This window comes from Protopterus annectens, chromosome 4.part1 (assembly GCF_019279795.1).
Source record: "Protopterus annectens isolate FY-2018-M chromosome 4.part1, PAN1.0, whole genome shotgun sequence".
Classification (NCBI taxonomy): Eukaryota; Metazoa; Chordata; order Ceratodontiformes; family Protopteridae; genus Protopterus; species Protopterus annectens.
Window position 1 is genome coordinate 119,382,741 of NC_056734.1, and position 21,062 is coordinate 119,403,802.

At 42.3% G+C, this 21,062-nt stretch overlaps 1 protein-coding gene across 2 annotated transcripts in view; it reads left to right on the forward strand.

The window, feature by feature from the left end:
- The window catches only part of MPI (mannose phosphate isomerase), a 234,301-nt gene that overhangs the window by 162,820 nt on the left and 50,419 nt on the right, over window positions 1-21,062 (forward strand). For both annotated transcript variants that reach the window (XM_044070020.1, XM_044070021.1), the window contains one exon: window positions 10,269-10,477. In XM_044070020.1, the coding sequence (XP_043925955.1) occupies window positions 10,269-10,477 (209 nt within the window). The remainder of the gene's footprint in view (window positions 1-10,268; window positions 10,478-21,062) is intronic.

Below are 21,062 nucleotides of genomic sequence, written 5' to 3' on the forward strand. Positions count from 1 at the left end.
CTGAGTAGATCCCATTTTAAGTGGAATCTGAGAAGATGATCTTAAAACTAGTTATCAAATCAAATAGACTGTTTTTGTGAAACAAAAGGAGTATATAATTAACAGACTGTAAGTAAATAGTGTAAGGGTATTACTGTAAGTGTCTAACACTGTTAAGCAGAAATGAAGTGATTACTGATAACTCACAAGCATAGGCTCATGTAAAATAAGCTATATTGTATTTAAATTACTCATCACAACAGATTCCCACCAGTGCAGCATCAGTAGAGCAGATAGTTGAAGGAACCATTGAAAGGATTGTTCATACTTAACCACTTTACTGTATTGCTGTGAAGTCATGTTAACTCCTCATTTCCAAATGTTAATCGATTTAAGACTTTTTGCCAGGGCTTTTAAAGTAACCAGAGGAACAGTTTCCCTGCTATGATTATTTATATGAGCATTTAGATGCTTAAAAGTAGTAAGCATTTTACATATTAAAACAGTACATTATTAAAATTAAAATAACACATTCTAAAAACATAAATATAAAACAATTAGTGAGAAGGTCACTGAAAAACCAATCGGTAAAAGCTAAATGAAAACTCCAGCAAAGCTAGAACTTCCAATGAGTGACCTCCCAAACCTCTTGTATCAGAGGCACATGGGTTATATGCAAATGACCCTTATGAACATAAGGTGTTTCAGCTAATTGGCGATTCTGAATGCCCGTGACTTGTTTCATCATTTTAATGGACAATTTCAGGCTAATAAAGCCAAACCCCACTAGCTGTGGATATGTATATTTCGGCCTTGTTATGACCACCTCAGCACAGCACAAGCAGAGTGTTTGACTAAGACATCAGCTGGATACAACAGCTCTGTGTTTCTAAAGCTTAGTCAAACACTCTGCTTGTGCTTTGCTGAGGAGGTCATAACAAGGCTGAAATATCCATATCCACAGCTAGTGGGGTTTGGCTTTATTGGCCTGAAATTGTCCATTAAAATGACGAAACAAGTCATGGGCATTCAGAATCACCAATTGGCTGAAACATCTCATGTTCATAAGGGTCATTTGCATATATCCTATATGCCTCTGATACAAGAGGTTTGGGAGGTCACTCATTGGAAGTTCTAGCTTTGCTGGAGTTTTCGTTTTGTTTTTACTGATTGGTTTTTCAGTGACCCTTCTCACTCATTGTTTTAGTTTTTCAGTGACCCTTCTCACTCATTGTTTTAGTTTGTTGTTTGGGATATTTTTGCAGTGACCCTAATGATAATGGACATCAGCTGGGTATAACTGCCCTGTGTTTCTAAAGCTTAGTCAAACACTCTGCTTGTGCTGTGCTGAGGAGGTCATAACAAGGCCGAAATATGCATATCCACAGCTAGTGAGGTTTGGCTTTATTGGCCTGAAATTGTTCATTAAAATGACGAAACAAGGCATTCAGTCGCCAATTAGCTGAAACACCTGATGTTCATAAGAGTCATTTGCATATATCCCATGTGCCTCTAAAAACATAAATATGGTAAAAAAACATAAATATGGTAAACGATTATAAACCACAATTAAAATTATTGCAAAAACTGAAAGAACCTCTTTACAAGCTTTAGAAAGCCTTAGCTAAACAGACTGTACTTTAGAGACCTCATAGCCAAGTTTTGAGTCACATGGCCATATTATGGAAGGTTCCAGAGCAGCAGGGCAAGATAAGGAGAGAACAGTATGCCAGAGGTTTCAAGCAGAATCCCCAGAATGGCTAGCAGCCTCTTGACTAATGATTTCAGGAACTAGCTGAGGAACTGGGCACCAGTATTTCAAGAAGTGCAGTGCACTGGATTTTTAGAACCCTTTATATCAGTATAAAAATTTTAAAAATAGATTTAGTAGCCAGTGCAAATCCAGCAGCAGAGATATGGCATGACCAGTGATCCCCGACCAAAATTTTTGCTCTGAAGTTCTGCTCTCTTTGCAGCATGGACTGGCCCCTCTCTGTACCACTGCAGTACTGCCTGGTCCCTGTCTGTAAACCCAAGGTACAAGGCACTGCAGCAGTCTAAGTGAAAAGATACCACTGCCCAGATCATTGTCGAAAGACCTGATGCTGGAATAAGGCTTTGGATCCAGGCAATATTCTTAAGCTGGAAATATGAGGTTTTGGCACTTAACATGATCCTTTATTGTGAATCTGTACTAAGTAATGATATTCCAAATGTGGGGGGTGGGGGGTAAAGACTTAAAGATAGTCTACATAGTGATTTGTGCAATGAACATTTTGCAGAGTAAATAAACAAAATTATCAGAGTACTGCCGTGCTTGTATCATTTCAAGGCTCAAAGTTTGAATGGAAACATTAATTTGGAGTAGAAAAAGAACTGTAAAATGTCAAAACACTTATAAATCCATAACTTTTTGGACATGAAAGAAAACTCATTTCACTTTGTGTAGTAGCTTTGAAATCTTTTAATCCAGCAGTAAAAAATGTCCACAAAGACAACAGTACAAGAAAACTTAAAATAAATTTGAAATAAAATGGAACACTTTGATTTCAATTGCTGGATTAAAAGATTTCATAGATACTACACAAAGTCATGAATGTCATGTCCAAAACGTTTCATGTATTTATTAATTTGGAGTAATTTCTATGAGTAAATGGTGGTCCACTCCCAGCTTATTTTGAAATTTAGTAATCCCATTTGAAGCAGTCTGGTTTATTCATGGTTAATAGCAAGTTTGGTAACCCCTTGATATCCACATTCAGAAAAAGCTAGGGTACAGTCAGAAAGATTTGTTTACAGGACAGAGCCAGGCAATTTTTGGAAGAACAGGAGGCCTTAATTATTCAGATGTGTGCACTGGGGTTAATTGCACTCGGCATATTCCAGCAGGTAACTTTGGTGTTTTCAGTTCTGTCCAAGTGTCCAGACCTACTCAGGACAGCTGACCTTCTTTTCATACCTATTGCTCCATGCCTCAAGTATTTTTGAATATTCCAACTATTTTAGCCTCTAATTCCTTTTCTAGAAAACTCATTCCACCTGTCTACCACCCTTTCTGTTACATATTGTCTGGATTTGTCTACCATCTGTTCTATAAAAAATAGTCTTCTCCCTGTGTCCTATCCAGTCCAGCCCCACTTCTCACTTTTACTGGCTTATATACACATACAATTTCCCTCCTTTCTTTTTTCCTATTAAAAGATGTGTAGCTTCTTTTCTTTTTTGCACAATTCTCACTAACCCACACCATCCTGTGTCTGTTTCTCCTAACTTAGTCAGCAGTGTGACCTCTTTCTTTCTATGAGGTCTTCGTAACTGTAGTATGTTCCATCCCAGTACATTGTAACATTTGGATGTTCATCATGTTACACTGCTGCAGTCATCACACTTGGGTTATCCTGCCATCAGGCGGTCCCGCAGTCAGCCAGAGTTCCAAAGTCTTGGTCCGGCGTCGGTTGCTGTCGCTTCTTCCCTGACGTCAGTGCGCCAGGGGTATATAAGAGGCATCCGACGCCATTTTCTTAAGTCTTTCTTGCTGCGCAGTGCCCGAAGCAGAAGCAGTTCACAAGTGCCGGTCGGCCGACTCCTGATATTTTCAAATCGAATTTCCTACCGAAGTCTTCAGTAAAGCTAAGTACCCCGTTGGGGAACCTTTTCTTGCCTCAGTCCGATGACAGAAAAAGTTAACAATTGCATTTCTTGTGGGAAGCAAATACCTCATAAGGACTTTCATTCTTATTGTATTACATCACAGGTTGTCGGTTTTGTGCTAGGTTTAACAAACGAACTATTAAATGTCGGTTTGATTTCTCCCAACATTATTTTGGTAGGAAATTTAATTATACCATGCCTTCGGAGCAACCAATGACCGGAATGCATAAAAAACGCAAAGATAAGGACAGGCAGCCGAGACCCAAACCAGACTCCGAGGCCTCTGCTAGGCCAGTCGCCGGTTCTCCGGTTTTCAGTGAGGCACCTACGCAGCCCCTGATAACCGCTGATTTAGAACCCCAGGCGGCATCAGATTCCCAAGCGGAGATTGCTAGGCCTCCACAACCTGTACCTTTAGGCCCTTGTGACTCCATGACTGAAGGAGAATCCGGTGCAGTTGAAACGCCTTCAGTTGCAGAAGGTGTCTTCAGACCGACTACACTCACTATTAAACCCTATGCAAAGCTGAAAACCCCTTTAAAAGCAGTCTCCAGTACAAGGCCCCATGCCTAAGAAACAGATGCTTAAGATGGCTGAAGATTTAATTACCCTACTCAGGGGTCCCCATCCCCCTCCTGATAAAAGGTCAAGACAGGAGGAAGACTACGCTTCCTCTGACCAGGTTTCAGTTTCCTCAGATTCTTCTGAGGAACAGGAATATTCTTTTCCCCCTTATGAAGACTCTGATGCTGAAGAGTCTATCTCTTTAGCATCTCCCCCAGAAGACTACTCATTTGGGGAAACTTTACATACCATGAGGGAACATTTCCACTGGGAAGGCCAGGATTACTCTGATTCTAAAAAAAGGCTCCGAGAGTTCCTTTTACTACCCCAGCACAGACCACTTGCTATTCTACCCGTGTTAGACATTGTGGATGATGTTTATTCAGAATCTAGCCTTAACCCAGATTCACTATATCCTGCACCAGCCAAACCAGACAGATACTACAGAGTCCCTGACTCACACAAATTCCTATATAAAAGCCCTGTTGCTGACCCAGAAACCATTTCCCAGGGTCCCAAAGGGGTTAAGGCCTCTATTGCTAAAAATTCTGTACCCTCTGAAAGAGATTCTAGAGCACTAGACATATGGGGGAAAAAAGTATATACCTCAGCTACTCTAGCTATGAGGGCTTTAAATTGCCAGTTTCACATGTTGAAATATCAACAATATTTATGTCTCAATTAAAACAAAAAATGATCACACATACAGAACAGCCTGATTACAAGAAAATGCAAGATTTGTTGCATGCAGCTGAACAAGTGCGAAAACATACTTTGCAATGTGGATTTGATTCATTGGAAGCTTCTTGTAGAGCAGCAGTGACAGGGTCTGTCATACGTAGGCATGCTTGGTTAAAAGAACAAACTTTACCTGATCATGTTAAAGCAAAGTTATTGAATGCACCTTTACAGCAGGATGTTTTATTTGGTGTAAATGCAGAAGAGGTTTTAAAGAAAATGGAGTTTAGGGCAAAATCTATGCAGACGGTCAAGGATTTTTTTACAGGTTCAACCCCCTCGTTTCAGCAGAAGTTGGCCAACCAAAAACTGGTCCTTTCCAGCTTCTGCCAGACCACAGAGGGGCAAATACAGATGCCTAAGGGGCAGAGGTCAGTCACAAGGCTCTTACCAGCCTCGACAATGGGGTGCCACAACCCAAAAAGGAGGAGAAGACCGGTCTCAGACTATCAGAAGACAAACACAATGACTTACCCCTCAGATTGCCAAGCAAATCCCTCTTGGCAGCTCCCTTGGGAGGAAAACTAGCACTTTTTACGGACAACTTGCACATCATCACAAAAGACAAATGAGTCCTAAATATTGTATCTCAAGGATACAGATTCCACTTTCACACTTTACCAAGGATAAAAGGAATGCCAAACCTGCCACCAAATCAATGTGCAGAGGCTCAAAAGCGAATTTCAGCTCTCATGGACATGAGAGCCATTCAACAGGTTCCTACACAGGAGCAAGGACAAGGATTTTACTCAAGACTCTTTCTAGTTCCCCGAAAGGACAAAGCCTGGAGACCCATTCTGGACCTCTCAATTCTAAATACATATCTGGAAGTACCCAAATTCAAGATGCTAACACTACAGCAACTTCTTCCTATGCTGGGCAAGAAGGCTTTGCTAGTAACATTGGACCTCAAGGAGGCATACCTGCATGTCCCTATCAGACAAAATTGCAGAAGATACCTCCAATTTATAGCAGGTTCAACCCATTACCAATTTTCTGCACTGCCCTTTGGCTTATCTACTGCACCCAGAGTCTTCACAAAATGCCTGGCACCAGTAATTGCATACTGCAGACAAAGATGAATTCAAATATATCCATACCTGGACAACTGCCTTATTCAAGCAGAAAGCAAGGACATTCTTTTAAAGCATCTGGCGTTTGTCAAAAACCTATTAAGTTGCCTAGGGTACACAGTAAACGAAAAGAAGTCAAAATTAGTGCCCTCACAAGACATAATATTCCTGGGTGCCAGCTTAAATACAACGGCCCAGATGGCTTGTCTCACGCCAGACAAGCAAGGACAAACTGACTCAATACTTCAAAATGATGGCAACAAAGACCCAACTCCCTACAAGAAAAATTCTGCAGGCCTTGGGATTCATGGCATCTTGCATACTACTAATACCATTTGCAAAACTGCATATGAGGAAATTACAATGGAACCTGAAAAGTGTATGGACTCAACACAGCCACAGCTTGGAAACAATAATTCCACTCATTCCCTGTCTTCAACAGGAGTTTCTATGGTGGGCTCAGGCATGTCACCTCAACAAGAGTCAGCCTTTTACCTTACCCACAGCCAGGCAAACTATAAAAACAGATGCATCGGATTATGCCTGGGGAGCACACATGGCAGGACAGTGTATTCAGGGCAAATGGTCTGCAGATCAAAGGCATCTACATATCAATCAAAAAGAGATGCTAGCTGTACAAAGTGCCCTAACAGCTTTCAAGGACCTCCTACATCCAGGACAACTCCTAATAAAGATGGACAACACCACAGTGATGTGGTACATAAACAAGCAAGGGGGCACACATTCCTACCCCCTATGCAGGCAAGCAATGACCTTGTGGAACACAGCACTGACCTACTTAGTTCAACTACAAGCACAATTCTTGCCAGGAAAGAAAAACACATTGGCAGACTATCTAAGCAGAAACATCATAGATCTTCACGAGTGGAAACTAGATCCACAAGTATTCGCAATGATAACTCAAAAATGGGGGAGCCCAGACATAGATCTGTTTGCTTCCCCCCAAAACTACCAACTATGGAAATTCTGCACAAGGACATACCACACACTAGCTTGGAAAGTGGACACCCTCTCATTCAGTTGGAAAACATTGCCAGTGTATGCCTTTCCTCCACTGCCTCTTCTGGCAAAGGTGCTGCTGAAAGCCAGATTAGAGAGGCCACAAATGATACTCATTGCTCCAGACTGGCCATGCCAACACTGGTATCCAATACTAAGGAACATGGCTCAAGGCCCACCATGGATTTTACCTCCAATTCTTCACCTGCTTATTCAACAAAATAATCAGATTCTACACAGCCAGCTCAAGACTTTAAATCTGGCTGCATGGCAGATTTAAACAACCAGTCAACACTTCTCTCTAAAGCTGTGATGGATGTAATTCTGGAGGCCAGGAGGCCCAGCACCAGGAAAGCCTATTCAGACAAATGGAAAAGATTCTGCGCCTGGAACCACGCTAAAGGCCAAAATCCCCTTGTCCCAAATATTCCTCAGATTCTTCAATATTTAACTGAGATGTTGCACAAAGGACTTTCGTTTTCATCTATTAAGATCCACGCCTCGGCTATTTCAGCTCAATACAACACTGATCCTCCTGTATTTTCACATCCATTACTAAGACAGTTCCTCAGAGGGGCTAAGAACATAAGACCGCCCCGGAGAGCACCAACACCAACTTGGGATCTCAACTTTGTTTTGGAAAAACTTACACTACCACCCTTTGAACCAGCTTTTACAGCTGATCTACAGTTTCTATCATGGAAAACTGCCCTGCTACTAGCAATAATTTCAGCAGGAAGAGTCTCAGAGCTACAGGCCCAAATGGCAGTGGAGCCTTTCATCATTTTTCATCAAGACAGAGTCGCTTTACGAACTAACCCTTCCTTTATGCCAAAGGTGGTATCCAGTGTGGCCCTAAACCAAACCATTCATTTGCCCACCTTTTATCCAAACCCCCAGAACAAAGGGGAAAGGCTCCTACACTCTTTGGACATTCACAGGCAATTATGTTACTACTTGGATAAAACTAAGGCTTTCAGAAAGTCTGACCAGCTCTTTGTATCCTATGCTGCAGGATCACAAGGAAAGGCTATCTCAAAACAGACCATTTCAAAATGGATAGGACATTGTATCCGTTTCTGCTACACACACCATGGGAAACCTGTACCTGGTAACATTAGGCCCCATTCCACCAGGGCTACAGCAACATCAACAGCCTTCCTCAGAGGGGTACCAACCAAGGATATTTTGGAGGCTGCAACTTGGAGTTCAGTGCACACCTTCACCAAGCACTATCACTTACCTCTATACTCTAAAACCAGGGCTGGCTTTGCCACTGCAGTTCTGCAGGGCATACTAGCCTCTCCAAACCCTGTTTATTTCCACCACCCATCCTTAGCTTTGGGATTCAACCCAAGTGTGATGACTGCAGCTGTGTAACACAATGAACATAGTACAGTTTTGTACTTATCGAGTGTTCACACTGCTGCAGTCCAGGTTACCCTCTCTCCATCCCCTCTGACCTAGCTGAACTTTTCTATACCTTTTCTATCCTGTACAACCTTTGTGGTGTATTTGCTTGTAACTGAAGGTATTCCTTTTATTCCTTTTACATGTTTTATTAGCAATATGTATTGCCTACCTACTTGGGAGCACCTAACATCTGGGGCAAGAAAAACTGAAGAAAATGGCGTTGGATGCCTCTTATATACCCCTGGCGCACTGACGTCAGGGAAGAAGCGACAGCAACCAGTGCCGGACCAAGACTTTGGAACTCTGGCCGACTGCGGGACCACCTGACGGCAGGATAACCCAAGTGTGATGACTGCAGCAGTGTGAACACTCGAACATCTACATTTATGGTAGGTACAAAACTGTACTTTTTCCCTTATTCCTGCTCTCACACTGTAGCCTTGTAGTTGATATATTAGAAGTAGAGTTTGTCTTTAAGATCATTGCTTAATGGTTGACAGACACAGGGGCAAAAAGCACACAGGAAATAACACTGCGTGATATTCAGTTATTCTTGCAACTGTTGTGTTCTGCCTAAATGATGAATTTTCTTACCTTTCCAAGTTATGAATCCCTCAATCCAAATAGGGGAGCCATATCTCCGGTAATCCCTAGTAATAGATTTTACTAGGATTATAGGCTAAATGCTGGTAGGTAAAAGTTTTTCCCTTGTGCTTCACTTCAGTGCCACTGACTTTTAATTGAGACAGTTTCTGTTATATTTCTGACACCATTTTGTTTTGAGTGTGCCATCTGTATTTCCGGCATGTTTGGGATGATTTTGTGAAGTGGCTGTAAAACTGAATTTTAATTGTTCTGTTGCTTGTCATAATTTGGTTTATTTGTGTGAAGAAATCAAGTCCAAGTAGGCCCATGTCATTGGGCGCGGGTGAACTTCAGACATACTTTTTTGCTGGATTCAGCTTGGATGATTATTTCACCTATGTTGGTTTATGAAAGCAACGAGAAATGATTTACTGCTTCCATCCAGCACTCATTGATTATTCTGTTATATCAGTTAAAGCAGCTGCAGTTATTGTAGTTTGTGAAGAAACTTAGTGGCATGTAGTTATATCCCAGAAGGTTTGTCGGCAACATGTCAGCAAGATTCAGTTCAAGGGGAATTATGTGATTACTGAAGTGTAGAAATTAAGACAATACTTCCTAAATGTGCTGATGTGTATTTGCTTTCTGTTGTGTAAATTTCGACTGCAAAGTTCAAGTTAGGAGCAAAAATATGGACCTATCATAACTTGCTCATAAATGTTTTTACTGAAATCATTACTGGAATAGTTGTAGCACAACAGCTGAAAAGTGTGTATTAATTTTCTATTATCATTCTACTGGCCAAAAATGAGAACACTTGCCAGTATTGTAGTATAAACTCATTTGCATGTATTGTACCCCGTTAGTCTGATGGAACCCCTTTTTCATGTGCTTACCCACTTAACTGTTTTTGTAAGCACAAACGTATGGGTTGAATTCAGTAGATAAAATGCGGATCCACTTCCAAAATCATTCCACACATACAATAATACTCTTGTTTCATGGAATACAATAGCATTTGCCTTTATGGTGAAGAGAGGTGTAGCTTTCTCTGTGACAAATACAGTTCCAGATAACTGAAGTTAGTTGATCCATAGCTTTATTTGGGCAAAGTATTAATTTAGAATAATGAACATGTTGTGTCCTGTTTACTGTATAATCAAGTTTAAGCTTGACTGACTTTAGCATTTACATGATGTTAGAGTTCCATCAATTCACATTAATTCACACTTTTATCTGTTACAGACTGCATTGAGTGTATGGCCTGTTCGGACAATACAGTGAGAGCTGGACTGACTCCCAAGTACATTGATGTGAATACATTGTGTGAAATGCTTAGTTACATTCCTGCCTCAGCGAGTTCCAAGATCTTCCCCCTTGTGCAAGACCTCTCTGATCCCTGTGTATCTGTATACGACCCTCCTGTGCCTGATTTCAGTGTCCTGCGAATACAGGTATTCTTATCTTACTGCCTATGACTTGTCATGCAGCCATCTTTCATTTTCTCCAGTTGAAGTTGGAATATTAACAGTTGTTTAATTGTCCAAATCTGTTTTGCAGCACTTTCATCAAGGTTTTGGTCTGCTTCTGTTTTTGTTTATTACGCTGATAAAAAATTGGCTGCTTAGCCTTGGAAAGGTACAGAGATCGTACTTGCTTCTTCACGGCTTTGATTTGTGAAGTCTTACATAATTTCATTCATATTATGAGATGTATGCTTTATTTCTCCGTTGTTGTGAAAGAAAATCCTTAAATTATATCCATTAAATGTGATCAAACCACATAGGAAACTGCTTTATGGTCTCATAGGTGGTTACTAAGCTTTTGTTCCAAGAGCCATTTTAAGCTTAGCCAAAATATTGCCGACATGTATATAGGCTTGGACACATCAAGCATTTACAGGCTGCCACTGTAATTTTTTTTTTTTTTTTTTTTTTTTTGTGATTTTGATTTGTTTTGAAGAAGACATGTATGATATTCTAGGATCCACAGCAATGGCCAGCAACCACTCAGGAACATAAAATACGATAGTATCTGGATTGTTTTGAGGTTTGATATTCTAGGATAAAAAACAGCCAGTGATTGGGATAGCTAGAGGCATCAGCAAAATGTAGCTGTTCCAGACTGGATATTCTATTTCACTTTGCTTTGTTCCTTTCAGAAGCAGGTAAGAATAGCCAACCATAATTTTTTTTCTGTTCATGCAGTATACAGGACAAAACAATTTCTGCATTGCTAGGTCTACTTTACTTTACTTTTAAGAGTTTCTGGTGTTTTCCATACTGTATATGCATATCAGTCATATAGCTGCAGGCATAGTAGTGTAATACTAAGTTAAAATCTTAGATTCATAAGCAGTATTTCTGAGGCAAACTAACAGGGATGTAAATCATCATAATAGTAATGAATTGTGTATATCAGTTACTGTCTGCTTGTTTCTATAATTCTAATTGTAATGTCGAGTTAAAGGTGCTTGGCAGATTTTTCAGATGTTTGCATGAGATGACAGAACTGCATTGAATAAATCATATACTGCAGGAGTATGACAGCCCAGAAAATGGACATTTTTTTCCTCAGTAATCCAGCAGTGATCTTTATATGGGGTTTTCTTCTGTTTGGAGTAAGATGTCCTCATTATGTGCCTGTATAGGATGTTCATCGTGCATACAGCTGCAGTCAAAACAGATGGGTTTTCCTGCCGTCAGGCGGGTCCTCGGTCGGCCGAATTCCAAAGTCTAGGTCCGGCGTCGGATGTCGTCGCTTCTTCCCTGACGTCAGTGCGACAGGGGTATAAAAGAACCAGCCGACGCCATTTTCTTCAGTCTTTCTTGCCGCACAGTGCCCGAAGCAGAAGCAGTTCGCAAGTGCCGGTCGGCCAGCTCCTGAGATTACGAATATTTTTCAACCGAAGTCTTCCCCGTTGGGGAAACTTTTCTTGCCTCAAACCGATGTCAGACAAAGTTAATAATTGCATTTCATGTGAGAAGCAAATACCGCATAAGGATTTTCATTCCCTCTGCATTCCTTGCTTAGGCCCAGACCACGACGTCTTTGCCTGTCGTTTTTGTGCTACATTCAACAGACGCACTATTAAGCGTCGGGCGGAGTTCGCCCAACACTATTTTGGCAAAAAGTTTAATTACATTATGTCGTCGGATAGTCCGACTACAGTTTTGAGTAAAAGATGCAAAGATAAGGACCGACATACGAGGTCCGCGACCTCTACCGACACCACGCCAAAGCCGACTACAGGTGGTCCGGTTCTCAGCGAGGCGCCTACGCAGCCCCTGACTACCGACGACACTTCATTGGCGGTGTCTTCTGTGCCTGAGGTCGCAGGCTCTTCGGCCCACACCCCGACTACAGATACCGAAGCCACTCTTGGAGGTGAAACTCAGAGTTTAGACAGGCCTGCCACCTCTCAAGGTGTCTGCAGGCCTTCTTCTTTTTCCATCAAGGCTTTCACTAAGTCTAAAGCAGCCATGCATACTAAAAGACAAAGCTCCACAGGGCCCCTCTCAAGGCCCCATGCCTAAAAAGCAGATGCTCAAAATGACTGTGGATTTGATTACTCTTATCAGGGGTTCTCAACCCCCCCCCGGACAAAAGGCCCTGAGTGGAGGAAGAATCCCCTTCCTCGGACCAGGCCTCCATTATCTCAGAACATTCTGAAGACCAGGAACATTCATACTCCCCTTTTGAAGATTCTGATACAGAGGAGTCCATTCCCTCTGTCTACCCCCTGAGGATTACTCTTTTGGGGAAACCTTACATACCTTGAGGGAACACTTCCACTGGGAAGGCCAAGAGTACTCAGACTCCAAGAAAAGGCTTAGGGATTTCCTCTTGCTCCCTCAGCACAGGCCTCTGGCTATACCTCCTGTCTTAGACATACTAGATGATGTGTATTCGGAGGCCTGCCTTAACCCAGATTCTTTACCTTGACAGGTATTACCGGGTCCCTGATTCACACCAATTCCTATACAAAAGCCATGCGGCTGACCCAGAAATTATTTCACAGGGTCCCAAGGGAATTAAGGCCTCCACTGCTAAAAATCCATTACCTTGAGAGAGAGATTCCAGAGCTTTAGAAAGGTGGGGGAAAAAGGTATACACCTCTGCCACCTTAACCATTAGGGCATTAAACTTTCAGTTCCATATGTTAAAGTACCAACAGTTTCTGTTATCACAGTTGAAAAGCAAAATGTTACAACCTGAACAACCAGACTTGAAGGAGTTGCAGGATTTATTACATAGTGCAGAGCAAGTGGGTAAACATACCTTGCAATGTGGTTTTGATGCTTTAGAGGCCTCATGTAGAGCTGCTGTTACAGGATCAGTCATACGTAGACATGCTTGGCTCAAAGAGCAAACCTTACCAGATCATGTCAAAGCTAAATTACTAGATGCACCTCTGCAAAAAGATGTATTGTTTGGTGTTAAAGCTGAGGAGGTATTAAAGAAAATGGAGGAAAAGGCAAAATCAATGCAAACAGTGAAAGATTTCCTACAGGTACAACCTCCACGTTTCAGTAGAAATTGGCCTTCAAAAATTGGTCCTTTCCATGGACAGACCCCAAAGAGGTAGATACAGGCGCCCGAGGGGTAGAGGGCAATCTCAAGGATCGTTTAGAGGCAGACAATGGCAAGCACCTACACAAAGAGGTGGTGAGGATAGTTCAGTCATTCAGAAAGCAGAACCAATGACTTCCCCCTTTGCATGCCAAGCAAGGCTCAAATGGCAGCACCTTTAGGCGGACAACTGGCATTATTTTCGAAAAATTGGCATATTGTCACAAAAGACAAATGGATCCTGGACATGATAGACAGAGGCTACAGATTCCACTTTCACACCCTTCCAAAAATGAGAGGCATGCCAAACCTGCCACACAATCAAAGGGCAGAGGCACAAAAACAAATTTCAGATCTCATGGACATGAAAGCTATTCAAGAAGTACCTGCACAAGAACATGGTCAAGGTTTCTATTCCAGACTATTCCTGGTACCAAGGAAGGGCAAAGATTGGAGACCTATTTTGGACCTATCCATCCTAAACACATTTTTACTCGTGCCAAAATTCAAGATGCTCACATTACAGCAGCTTCTTCCCATGCTGGGCAAGGAGTCTTGGCTGGTAACATTGGACCTCAAGGAGGCATACCTGCATGCCCCAATCAGACCTCAAGGAGGCATACCTGCATGTCTCAATCAGACAAGATTGCAGAAGATACCTCAGATTTCTTGCAGTTCAACCCATTATCAATTCTCTGCATTGCCCTTTGGCTTATCTACTGCGCCCAGAGTGTTCACGAAATGCCTGGCATCAGTAATTGCCTACTGCAGACTTCAAGGGATACAAATATACCCATACTTCTGAAACATCTGGCGTTTGTAATAATGTTGTTGAATTCTCTGGGATACACAGTCAAAAAAAAGAAATCAAGGCTAATACCCTCTCAAGCAATAATTTTCCTGGGTGCCAGCTTGGATACAAACACCCAGATGGCCTACCTCACGCCAGAGAAACAAGGGCAACTAACTCAATACTTCAGAAAACTGGCAACTTTCACCAGGCTGACTGCAAGGAAAATCCCGCAGGCTCTGGGATTCATGGCATCTTGCATCCTACTAATCCCATGTGCAAAGCTGCATATGAGGAAACTTCAATAGTACCTAAAAAACCTATGGTCTCAACACAGTCACAGTTTGGAAACAATAATACCACTGATTCCATGTCTTCAAAAGGAATTTCTGTGGTGGGCTCAAGCATGCCAAAGAAACACAGGTCTCACATTCTGCAAGCCTCAAGCAAATCAAGTCATCACAACAGACGCCTCGGACTACGCCTGGGGGGCGCATATGACAGATTGGTGCATTCAGGGCAAATGGTCCCAAAAAGAAAAGCACCTACACATCAATCAAAAGGCAATGCTAGCAGTAATAAATGCTATTATAGCTTTCAAAGACCTACTGCATGCAGACCAGCTACTGATAAGGACAGACAACACCACAGTAATGTGGTACGTAAACAAACAGGGAGGAACCCATTCGTACCCCCTATGCAGGCTAGCCATGTCTCTTTGGAACATGGCTCTGGAATTACAAATCAAACTTCAAGCACAGTACCTGCCAGGCAAGGAAAACACACTGGCAGACAACCTAAGCAGAAATATGACAGATCTACATGAATGGAAGTTGCATCCTCAAGTTTTTACAAAGATAATTCAAGCATGGGGAAGGCCAGACATAGATCTCTTTGCCTCCCACAGAAATCACCAATTGGCAAAATTCTGCTCAAGGACATTTCATCCACAGGCCTGGAAAGTGGACGCACTGTCTTTCAGTTGGACAACAATGACAGTTTATGCCTTTCCACCTCTTCCTCTGCTGCCCAAAGTTCTATTAAAAGCTAGAGCAGACAGACCAAAGATGATTCTCATTGCTCCAGACTGGCCAAGACAACACTGGTACCCACTCCTGAGGAGCCTGACGCATTCCCCACCATGGATCCTGCCTCTAATGCATCTTCTACTGACTCAGCACAACTTCAAAACTCTTCACAGTCAGCTGAAAACACTCAATCTAGCCGCATGGAAGATTCCTTAAATTCACAACAGACCCTACTCACCAAGGAGGTGCAGGATGTCATTTTGGAGGCCAGAAGGCCTTCTACTAGAAAAGCCTACTCCGCAAAATTGAAACGGTTTTGTGCCTGGAATGAGAAAAAGGGTCAGAATCCTGGAATACTGAATTTACCTCAAATATTACAGTACCTAGCTGAGATGCTAAGCAGTGGACTTTCATTCTCCTCCATCAAAATCCATGCCTTAGCCATTTCTGCAGAATACAACACTGATCCACCCTTATTCTCTCATCCCCTCCTAAGACAGTTCCTCAGAGGGGCTAAGAATATAAAACCCCCAAGGAAACAACCAGTACCTACTTGGGACCTCAATTTAATTCTAGAAAAACTGACCTTGCCTCCTTTTGAGCCAGCTGCTTCAACAGAACTGCAATATTTGTCCTGGAAAACTTTTTATTTTAAGTTTCTAGCTACATGTAACACCCCAGGCATGGTTTATTTGGCCACATGTAAATCTTGTACTTCGTTCTATGTGGGTAAAACCACACGTAAGTTGAAAGAACGTATTATTGATCATAACTCTGAAATTAGAAGATGTTGTGATAAGAATGCACTATTTAAACATATTAATACCTGTGGTCATGAACATTCTTTTAAGTATAGAGCTATTGATATAATTTGCCCCAATGCTGGGGGTGGGGATATTAATAATTATTTAGAGATAAAGGAATTTGAATGGATTCTGAGATTGGCTGCTGACTCACCTCCTGGCCTTAATAGTAAGGTTAGCCTAAAACCTATATTAGTCAAACTACGTAACACTAAAATATGTTGAGTCTGTTTTTAAAAATTTTTATATATGTTTTATATATGTTATTTGCACTGGGTATTTTATATATGTGATTTGCATTTGTATTTTTATGTTTTTTTGTTATCACATGATTTCATTTGGCTGCTGGTCATGTGATGTTGGACCTGTATATAAGTTCTCAGTTCTCAGATTTAAATGTATTAGTATTGAAGAAGGGTTCTGCCCGAAAGCTTTGCTTTGTATTAAAGTGTTTTTTTCCAAAAAGACATTCACAGACAGCTACGTTATTATTTGGACAGAACAAAGCCTTTCAGAAAATCAGAGCAACTCTTTGTGTCCTATGCTACAGGAGCTCAAGGGAAGCCTATTTCCAAACAGACAATCTCAAAATGGATAGCCCACTGCATACGCTTTTGTTACTCTTTTCATGGTAAAACTGTACCTGCAGGCATCAGATCTCACTCCACAAGGGCCACAGCTACCTCTGCAGCTTTCCTCAGGGGGGTTCCTACCAAAGATATTGTGGAAGCAGCCACTTGGAGTTCTGTACATACCTTCTCCAAGCACTATCACCTACCATTATACTCCAAATCTAGAGCAGGCTTTGCCACTGCAGTCTTGCAGGGCATCCTGGCTCCTCCTAGTTCCACCTAGTGCCTACCACCCCTTTTTTAGCTTTGGGATTCTACCCATCTGTTTTGACTGCAGCTGTATGCACGATGAACATAGTACAGTTTTGTACCTACCATAAATGTAGATGTTCGAGTGCTAATACAGCTGCAGTCCAGGTTTTCCCTCCCTCCTTCCCCTCTTGGGACAGGCCTAATGGCTAACACCTCCTCATACAACCTGATTGGGGTATTCTTTTATGGTGTATTTGCTTGCGACTACTGTTTTTTGATTATATTGCATTGCATTATTACATAAATTTATGTATTGCCTTCCTTCTGGGGGCACCTGACATCTGGGGCAAGAAAAACTGAAGAAAATGGCGTCTGCTGGTTCTTTTATACCCCTGTCGCACTGACGTCAGGGAAGAAGCGACGACATCCGACGCCGGACCTAGACTTTGGAATTCGGCCGACCGAGGACCCGCCTGATGGCAGGAAAACCCATCTGTTTTGACTGCAGCTGTATTAGCACTCTAACATCTACATTTATGGTAGGTACAAAACTGTACTTTCCATGAGTTTAATGTAACTGGATGACATAAACTAGCTGACACCTCAACCAGATGAAAAAAACAGCTAAAAGGATTTTGTTTCAGGAGGCAAGCCACCTCCAACATATGACCCTTCCTTTCCTAAATTTACTAATTCTACAGTCACTTGACTGCAGAGAAACTAGAAAAGCCATGATACACCTTTTCCAGGATTCCTTCCTTTTGGATGTTATCCCTTCAGACATGGTTTCTTCTTCTACTTCCTTAGGCCTTAGTGTCTCTGGATCTCAAGGATGCATACCTTCAAATCTCCATCAGTCCTGTTCATCGTGTTTCACTGCTGCAGTCATTACACTTGGGTTATCCTGCCGTCAGGCGGTCCTGCAGTCGGCCAGAGTTCCAAAGTCTTGGTCCGGCATCGGTTGCTGTCGCTTCTTCCCTGACGTCAGTGCACCAGGGGTATAAAAGATGCAGCTGACACCATTTTCTCCAGTTTTTCTTGCCACGCAGTGCCCGAAGCAAAAGCAGTTCGCAAGTGCCAGTCGGCTGACTCCTGAGATTTTGAATTCGAATTTCAGAACAGAAGTCTTCAATAAAGCTAAGTACCCCATTGGGAAAACTTTCTCTTGCCTCAGACCGATGTCAGTAAAAGTTAATAATTGTATTTCTTGTGGAAAGCAAATACCTCATTTCATTCTTACTGTATTCCATGCCTAGGCCCAGACCACAACGTCACTAGTTGTCGGTTTTGTGCTAGATTTAACAAGCGCCTTATTAAACGTCGGTTTGATTTTGCTCGCCATTACTTTGGCTGAAGGTTCAATTATACCATGCCATCGGAACAACCGACGACTGGAATACACAAAAAACACAAAGACAAGGATAAGGATAGGCATCCGAGGTCCAAAACTGACGATAGAATCTCTTCTAGGCCAGTCGTTGGTTCTCAGTGAGGCACTTTTTCAGCCCCTGACACTGCTACCTCAGAGCCACAGGCCACCACCGACTCCCACGTGGAGATGTCTAGGCCTCTGGAAACTCAAGGTATTGGGCCTACGGAAACTAACCCCTCAGATGGGTCCGGAGCCACTGAGCAGGCATCGACATCTGAGGGTGTTTTCAGACCTTCACAGCTTACCATCAAAACAACAACCAAGTCTAAAACTCCATTAAAGACAAAGAAACAAGTACAGCATTCACCTGGACAGGCCTCCATGCCTAAAAAACAGATGCTCAAAATGGCTGAAGACCTAATTACTCTGATCAGGGGTTCCCATCCCCCTCTTGATAAAAGGCCTAGGCAGGATACAGACTATGATTCCTCTGACCAGGTTTCCATTTCTTCTGATTCCTCTTCAGACCAGGGATGCTCTTTACCCCCCATGAGGGCTCTGATGCTGAAGAATCAATCCCTTCAGCCTCTCCTCCTGAGGATCACTCTTTTGGGGAAACTTTACATACCATGAGGGAGCATTTCCATTGGGAGGGCCAGGATTATTCAGAATCCAAGAAAAGGCTCAGACTTTCTTTTATTGCCTCAGCACAGGCCTCTTGCTATTCCGCCAGTGTTAGATATTGTGGACGATGTGTTCTCTGAATCCAGTTTAAATCCTGATTCTTTGCCCCCTGCTCCAGTCAAGCCAGACAGGTACTACAGAGTCCCCGACTCTCACAAATTTTTATATAAAAACCCTGTTGCTGACCCAGAAACTATTTCCCAGGGTCCCAAAGGGGGGTAAAGGCTTCCACGGCTAAAAATCCAGTTCCCTCTGACAGGGATTCTAGAGCATTAGACAGATGGGGGAAGAACGTTTACACTTCTGCAACATTAGCAGTAAGGGCTTTAAATTGCCAGTTTCACATGCTTAAGTACCAACAATATTTAATGTCTCTGTTAAAACAAAGAATGATTACAAGCTCAGAACATCCTGACTATAAGGAAATGCAGGATTTATTGCATGCAGCTGAACAAGTGGGAAAGCATACTCTGCAATGTGGTTTTGATTCATTAGAGGCTTCTTGTAGAGCAGCAGTTACAGGATCTGTGATTCGAAGGCATGCTTGGTTAAATGAACAAAGTTTACCTGATCATGTTAAGGCAAAATTATTAGATGCTCCTTTACAGCAGGATATTTTGTTTGGTGCCAATGCAGAAGAGGTATTAAAGAAAATGGAGGATAAGGCAAAATCTATGCAAACAAGGATTTCTTACAGGTACAGCCACCTTGATTTAGCAGAAATTGGCCTTCAAAAAACTGGTCCTTTCCAGTGTCGGACAGACCACAAAGAGGCAGATACAGACGCCCAAGAGGCAGATCTCAACCCCAAGGCTCTTACAGACCACGACAGTGGGGTGCTTCAACCCCAAAAGGAGGGGAAGACAAGTCACAACCTTATAGAAAACAGACCCAATGACTTCCCCCTTCAAATGCCAAGCACTTACCTTTTGGCAGCTCCCTTAGGGGGAAAACTAGCGCTTTTTTCACAAAATTGGCATATAATCACCCAAGACAAATGGGTTCTGAATATTGTGTCTCAAGGTTACAGATTCCACTTTCACACTCTACCAAGGCCAAAAGGAATGCCAGACCTGCCACAAAATCAATGGGCAGAGGCACAAAAACAAATTACAACCCTCATGGACATGAGAGCTATTCAGAAAGTACAACAGGAACAAGGACAAGGATTTTACTCAAACTTTTCCTGGTCCCCAGAAAGGACAAAGCCTGAAGACCTATACTGGACCTTTCTACCCAAAATACTTACCTGGATGTTCCGAAATTCAAAATGTTGACACTACAGCAGCTTCTTCCCATGCTGGGCAAGAAGGCTTGGCTTGTTACCTTGGACCTCAAAGAGGCATACCTGCATGTCCCTATTGGACAAAATTGCAGAAGATACCTTAGATTCATAGCTGGCTCAATGCATTACCAATTCTCTGCACTGCCCTTTGGCTTATCTACTGCGCCCAGGGTCTTCACAAAATGCCTGGCACCAGTAATTGCATTTTGCAGACAACAAGGAATTCAAATATATCCCTACTTGGACGACTGCCTTTATACAAGCAGAGAGCAAGGACATTCTTCTAAAGCATCTGGCATTTGTAAAAGGATTGCTAATTTGCCTAGGGTACACAGTAAACGAAAATAAGTCAAAACTAGTGCCCTCACAAGAGATAATATTCCTGGGTGCCAGCTTAAATACAATGGCCCAGATGGCTCATCTCACGCCAGACAAACAAGGATAACTGACTCGGTACTTTCAATTGATGGCAACAAAAACCCAACTCCCTGCAAGAAAAATTCTACAGGCCTCTGGGTTCATGGCGTCCTGCATACTGCTAATTCCATATGCCAGACTGCATATGAGGAAATTGCAATGGTACCTAAAAAGTGTTTGGACTCAACACTGTCACAGTTTGGAAACAGTAATAAAAATTATTCTCTGCCTGCAACACGAGTTTCGATGGTGGGCACAGGCATG